This window comes from Tupaia chinensis, unplaced genomic scaffold (assembly GCF_000334495.1).
Source record: "Tupaia chinensis unplaced genomic scaffold, TupChi_1.0 Scaffold000161_1, whole genome shotgun sequence".
Lineage (NCBI taxonomy): Eukaryota > Metazoa > Chordata > Mammalia > Scandentia > Tupaiidae > Tupaia > Tupaia belangeri.
Genome location: NW_006159632.1, coordinates 3,268,114 through 3,275,173, shown reverse-complemented (window position 1 = coordinate 3,275,173; position 7,060 = coordinate 3,268,114). Strand labels below are relative to the sequence as shown.

General features: G+C 52.4%; 1 protein-coding gene across 1 annotated transcript in view; it reads right to left on the bottom strand.

The window, feature by feature from the left end:
- The window catches only part of PCNX2 (pecanex 2), a 215,259-nt gene that overhangs the window by 182,751 nt on the left and 25,448 nt on the right, over positions 1-7,060 (bottom strand). The window contains exons 6-8 of the mRNA XM_006146000.3: positions 2,112-2,259; positions 1,841-1,986; positions 82-169 (exon numbers count right to left, since the gene is read on the bottom strand). Coding sequence (XP_006146062.1) covers positions 82-169; positions 1,841-1,986; positions 2,112-2,259 — 382 coding nt within the window. The remainder of the gene's footprint in view (positions 1-81; positions 170-1,840; positions 1,987-2,111; positions 2,260-7,060) is intronic.

The following is a 7,060-nucleotide window of genomic DNA, read 5'->3' as shown; positions in this document are numbered from 1 at the left end:
CAGTATCCTCGCTGCACTTTCAGACCCAGGGGACGCCTCCAGAGACAGACAGCTCCAACCTGAAAACAAAGCTCCCCTTACCGAGCTCGGGGGTCATAATTTGATGGCAGGTGCTGTAAAGGGTCTTCTTTCTGGTTTCCAGACTTCAAATAGCAAGATCTAATTTCCCCTGTAAAATCACAAAATTTCAACAAAGACTATTATACCATTATTTGTGTATAACCATTTTTATCATTTTCAAGTCAAAGGAAACTCACTTTGGGCTATTTTAGTAAACACTGACAATCTAGACTTTATATTTCTCCACAGAACGTGTACCGTGAGAAGAGGGAGGACATCTAAAAAACTAAGAAAATTTTCTTTGAGGTAATCCCCTGGTCACATACTTGAGTAAGCTTTGACTCAGTTGTTTATTACCCACTTGTTCTCAATCATTTCATTTTTATCATCGTTTGATTCATTTTTTAAATTGGTAGAGAGCACGCATGCTCCCCCAGAGAGACAGAGAGAGGAGGAGTGAGAAAGCACCTCCAGGGGGCATGGTCACCTGCAATCCCTCCCCATCTCTCCACCCTGCTGGAATCGGGGCATCCGCACACACCCTCCCAGCATATTTTTCAAGCCTCCGGGGCCAGGATTCGAACTGTGATTAGCCATGTGGGATCCAGCCCCTTGACCACTAGACTACTAGGCTGGCCCTCATTCACTGTCATACGCTCCCTTCCTGCGTCGTATGATCTGTGCTGAGCTGCAGCTGCACTGGCCTACATCGGGATGACATGCAGGAAGAGGCACGGGGAGGTGCAGTTTCTACCGGGACCACACAGGCCACGCAGACAGACAGCAAGTGGCCCCCACTGACTCAGGAGCCCGCCTGTTGGGAAGGTGCGATTTCTACCAGGACCACACAGGCCACGCGGACAGACCGCAAGTGGCCCCCACTGACTCGGGAGCCCACCTGTTGGGGAGAGCAAGGGATGGAATTAATTGGTGGAGTTTATTGGCTCCACTGAAGTGGCTTAGGGCATCGAGGTGGGAAAAGCAGTCCCCTTGCCAATGTAAACCACGTCTCCCCAGAAGAGTTCTCAGGAGGCCCTTGTAGGTGACTCGGGGGCTTCTGCTCCTGTCTGCTGGGCGTAGCACCGGAGAGAGTGAACCACGACAGCCCCTCTGCATCTCTGCTCAACGCAAACGTCATTCTTTCTAACAAGGAAGTCTCTATTTCTGCAGATGCAAACACACCCTAAGCGATAAACTCCTGAGCCCTAGGTAAGGTGACCATGCAGTTCACTGCCCAAACCAGGGTCCTCCGACTACAAAGTGACAAGCACTGGTCAGGCTGTAAGGGACCGTGTCCATGATCTTGGAACAGGACCTTGCCACTCAGGGACCCTCTGTGTACACCACTTAAAACCCTTTCTGTATAAGGAGCTGATAAAAACCTATCCAAGTCTGACTTCCGACCCATATCCCACCGTTTACCGAGTCCTGGGCACTGCCCTCCTGATTTGTGAGTGGGGAGTTACTCAGCTTATTCGGATAATGTGTGATAAATCGAATTATTTCAATAACTAATTTCAAACTGTAATCTTACCAAAGGGGGAAAGGACGTGGTGTTAAGAAAGAAAAAGCAGATGAGCCTGAGGAAGTCTGGAGTCCAGAAAAGATTTTCGGGAAAACTGAGGCGCGAGGGAGAAATAGCACACTACAGACGCCGGGACACGGACCGCGAAGGCCGGGGACCAGGGAGCTCGCTGCTCTGGGGACTCAGTGCCCCCGTCCCAGTCCGGTGCTCGGCCACGCCTGCCCCGCTCCGCAGTGCGGCGCCCTGGACACTCACCGTGCTCATCGATGAAGACGTGCACGGCGTCCGCAGACATCTCCTCCTGCACGGACGTCTCAGGCCCACTGACCACCTGCAAGACGGAGCTCTCCTGCTGGGAGGTCACCCTGTAGATGATCTGCCTCTGCCGACTGCCCTGCAAACTTAACACGCATGAAAGTCTCAGACGCGGCCAGGGTCCTCCCTACGGAAACCCAGCACGAGAAGCGGCGGCCGGCCCGTGAGGCGGCCCTCGCAGCAAAGCAGAGCGAACACAAGTGAGCCTTACAGTGCCGTGGGCGTGGCGGGCCGAGGGGCTGCGGCACGGGGGCTGGCTTGGCCTTGGCTTTGCAAGTCTGGTTTTCCTGGATCAGAACCGGGTCCCCTGGGCTTCTCACTTTCCAGCATTTCCTCCTTTTTCTGCTGGGAGCAATGATCTGAAAAACATTGCTTTATGTGTTAATATTAAATAAGAAATTAATGTGAGAGCTCTAAGAAATAAGTTACTCCAACCAAAAGAAAATTATTAAAAAAAATAAAATCTAAATAGCTCCACTGACCCCAAAATGTTATTTAATAAATTTCACTTTACTAATGATGAAAGCGCCTAAAAATATCTGAGAAACACGTGTGTGTCACGTTCAAGACATTCTATTTAAGCACCTACAAGTAACGCCCTTCCTACGTGAGGTCCTGGGCACCCCGCAAAGCAGCAGCGACCACGGGCCTGCCAAGCGGAACTCGCCCGCTGGACAGTTCAGGACTCACAGTGGGCAGCCTCGGTGAAAAGCACAGAGTTCCATAAAGCAGGCGATTTCAGTGAGATGTCTTTACCGCTTCCAAGCCTCATCGGTCTTCCCTGTGATTCTGTCTCCAAATCTCAAAGGCAAGCTGAAGGAAGACTCGTCCCTTCCGAACGTAGCCAGCTGTCACAAATACGCATGGAGCAGGAGCGAGCGAGGGGCGATGCCCGCCCCTTGCCTGAGAATATCTCAAGGTGAGTGAGCGTTCTAAGGTCGTAGGTGCAGAATGGGGTTTTTGATGTCTAGGATGCTCTTTAAAGGGGTTCAAAATAAGGACCTTGGCCCCCACTGCCCTGTCCCCTGCAGCCCAGCCCGTCATCATGGGCATGCCCAACACCGCTGTGGAAGGATCCCAGTACCCCATGACCTCACACCCACGGCGTGTGCTGCGTTAACGGCCATCCCTCCGGCACACTGGCCTGGGCCTCGGAGGACAGCACTGAACGGTTTGAACCCCTGCCTTAGAGACGCCCCTTAGGAAAGTCTGTCAAGGTCTGTGTCTGCCCTCGGAAAGCCTAACTGTGCTCAGATCCGAGGAGGATAAGTCCCGCCAGCACCTCACGACAAAGCTTTCAGAGCCCGGCACCGCCATGAAGGCACCGGTGGGGCTTCTCCGGGACAGGAGTGTCCACGTCACTCAGCAGCAGGGCACGGACACACTGCTATCACCAGTGGGCGTTGCCAGTCCCGCCTGCACCTCACGACAAAGCTTTCATCCAGACACTTCCCGTGGTTGGGGGAGCAGCACTGGCTTCCAGGTGCATCTGCAGAGCCCGGCACCGCCATGAAGGCACCGGTGGGGCTTCTCCGGGACAGGAGTGTCCACGTCACTCAGCAGCAGGGCACGGACACACTGCTATCACCAGTGGGCGTTGCCAGCGACCGAGCATCACGAGAAGTCACAGCAGGTGAGCAGACGCCTCCTGTGTGCCGCGAGCATGCGGCTCCTTGGCCACACCCCGTCTTCGCCCCTCTCTTAAATTGGGCGCGTCATCTAGGTAAACCTAAGGACTGTTTTTTCCTTTTCCCTTAGACAACACATCGTTTATAAAAATCACATGCATTCATTGTATTCAATGTGAAATTAGAGAAAAGAGGGCTTGCTCCGCAACCCGGCGGCTACAGCAGTTCAGATCCCAGACGTGACGGCTTGACGGTCACTCCAGGAGGGTGTGTGAGTGCCCACGCCCTGGCAGGGAGGCCATGGTGGAGAAGGGGCGGGGTGCTGTCTTCCGCTCTCGCTCCCTCTCCCTCTCTCTGGCAAAAGCATGACAAGTTAATACATAAATGAGATTAAAACATTTTAAAGTCACTCTTAATCTTACTAATACCACTATCACCACTGGAGTCAGCTGGAATGTATCATATAACTCTTTTTTTCCTAAACATATACACAATTTTTTATAGAAATGAAGCTTTAACATAGGTGTTTTATAACTATCATATTAATCTAAAATGTTACAAATATTAAATGTAATTAGATATTCTTCTACATCATTCAAAAATGATGGTATATAATATTGCATTGATACATCATAACTCATTTAGACTCTTATTATCCACTTAAGTTATTTCAATTTTCTATATTATAGATAAGTTGTCAATTAGCATCTTTGCATTCACTCATAATTATTTTCTTAGAAATTTCTAGAAGAGACTAAATATATCAATGGATAACGGCCAGACAATATGGATATAAACGTAAAACTCTGACCAGCAATCTACAGCGAGGAGGTGAGGGAGCCGGCCCGTCTGTAGTGACCAGCGGGAGCCCATATGCTGTCCAGCCGGGCCCACGGAAGGGAGGGCCATTTCTGGTAAACAATAACCCACGTGCTCGTTAGCCCCCGCCTAACTTGATTAAAGACTGACACGTCCCTACAATGCACCCCTCTTCCTATTCAGCAGTAAGCAGAGAAAGCCACCCCCCAGCCCCCACGGCAGGCTGTGCTCCTTGTCCCTGACCCGGCCCCCCAGGCCGCCTCCCCGCAGGCACCCTGTCCCCAGTAAAGCTGCCCTGCTCTACCAGCCCTTCGGTTTCTGCCCACGCCAAGGTGGTGTCTGACCCTCTGCATGGTACCCTTGCTTGGCCTCATTTGGGAGGTCTTCACTTATTTCCACGAAGTGAAACGAAGCTACATCGAACAAACATGGTTTCAGCGATGTTGGCAAGTGTGTGGATTTCCATAGCTTTGAGTTTTAGGGGATTTCCAAGGCCATAGGAAGCTTCCAAAGCCAAGTGTGGGGATGACCTGGGCTGGGAACCGCATGTCTTCCCACACGGCCCCAGGTCTGCCCAGTGCCACCAGGCAGGAGGCAGGTTCGGCAGCCTCCCCTGGGCTGCTGAGATCACCGGGCGTGCCATGTCATCTTACAAATGCCCAAAGCTGGGGTTCGCGGCTACAGGAACGACTGACTCTGGGCACTAAAAGAACCGGGAGGCGCCGTGGACAGCTGCACAGTCCGCCCCGTCGGCCGCGACGGCCTCCTGAGAGCTCGAAGAAGGCAGATCCCTTCCTCCTTCCTTCCCTCAGAGGCTCAGCCCTTTCCTGAAAGAGGTGTGGACCCGCTTCCACTCGCCTCCCTGCCTTACCTTCGTGTCCTAGACAACCAAGCCCGTCCTCCCACAGAGCGCTCCGGCACCACACCCCTGCACACGCCTCGACGCCCATTGGATACCGGGGAGGTGAGGATGGCAGCTCATGGACAAGCCAAAAAGCCTGCGTATGGCCTGAGGGGCAGGTAAGACTATAGGACTGAACGGCCAGCCCTGTGGCCTAGGGGTTAAAGGAACTGGTCCCTCAAGGCTGACTGCACTTCACATACAGCCCTGGTGGCCTGAAAAACATGTCAGGCACATGTGTGTGCATGTCCCAGATCTCAATAGGATGGGGAAGTGGAGGCAAGGGGCCGGCAAGTGGCATGGTGGTTAAGGGTGCTGGACTCCTGCACGGCCGACCATAGTTTGAGTCCCAGACCTGGCGGTTGGCTCTCTCACTTTCTCTCTCTCTCTCTGTCCCTTTATGGTCAAATATAATAAATAAATAAATACGTATATAAAGTTAAATAAATAATTTTTAAATAATGGGGGCAAAGGGACTGGGGTGTGGCTATGCCCGTGGGGCAGGGTGTTCTCGCTCTCTCTCTTCCCCTCTCTGCCTCTGTGTCTATCCCTAGTGAGCACACGCAACCTCTGGCAATTAATAAAAAAAGAAACTAATTGTTCACATAGTGGGACTTCTCACATATTTTCCTAAGTAAATCCTCATAACAGATCTATTTTTGCAGCTCAGAGGGATTTAGTGGACTGTCCGAGTGCTCCTGGCTGGTACTGCAGAACCAAGATCCAGCCCGGACTACCTGGTTCTCAAGCCACTGCCCACCCACCAGGCACACTGCTCCCCAGGAGGGTCCTCGTGTCTGGGTCCCTGCTGTCCATGCCACAGCTCACAGCAATAGATAACATCAGGACACGGCTTCTCAGCCCCATGACCCCGTTTCAGGTTTTAACAGCTGCATGTGGCTGGTGGCCGTCACTGGGTGGCAGATGTGGGATACCCCACCCCTACAGAAGGGGGACATTGGACAGCCCTGACCTAGAGGTACAGGTCTCTATTACTGGATGATGGCCAGCACCCAAATCTCCTATCAGACAGATTCTAATCTCTAAGTTCTGCCTGTTTCAGGCCCTGTTGGTGTCAGCCACAAAGTCCAATGACCCACAGTGGGTTGCTGAGCCGCCGATCCAGGGCCAGAGGGGTGTCTGACTGCCTCGCAGAGGACAGCCAACAGCGCTAGCAGGGGAGCACGCCTCTGCCATGCACAGCAAGCCTAGCACTCGGCCACTCTTGCAACACAGAAACACGCACACACGATATACTGAAAGTCGCAGGAATTGCACAAATTTAAAGCCAAAAGACTTCGCAGAAACCCTAGCCCAGCGACATCATTTTATTGCTGAGAAGCCCGAGGCCAGAGATAGTGCGTAGGCTGAACACGGACACACCTTACCGTCATGTGGGAAAGACAGTCTGAGCGTAAGGAGCAGGGAGCTGGAGTGAGACTGCCGGGTCTCCGTTCTGGAACTCCCTGGGCTAACTAGAACAAGTCAGTGAGAAGCTTAGAGCCTCATCTGCAGAGCAGTGCGGCGTCCACACCGCAAGGCTCTGCGAGGGTGGGTGTGTTAACGCGGGCAGCTGTGTGCATTATCGGTGAAGCCAAGGGCGATTGAAAGAGAAAGTCATATTACTGAGAATTATGTGTGCAGACAAGTGCGAACAAGGACCCTCCCAGGTAAACCGTGACGTGTAGTCACCCCGAGACGCTGCGTGCTCAGAACAGGGCCTGGCTGGGAGTAAGAGCGTAGGGGTGTCTATTACACCCACGACTTGGAATAATGAATCATTGGAAATTCCGTACTTATAGTAGAATTCAG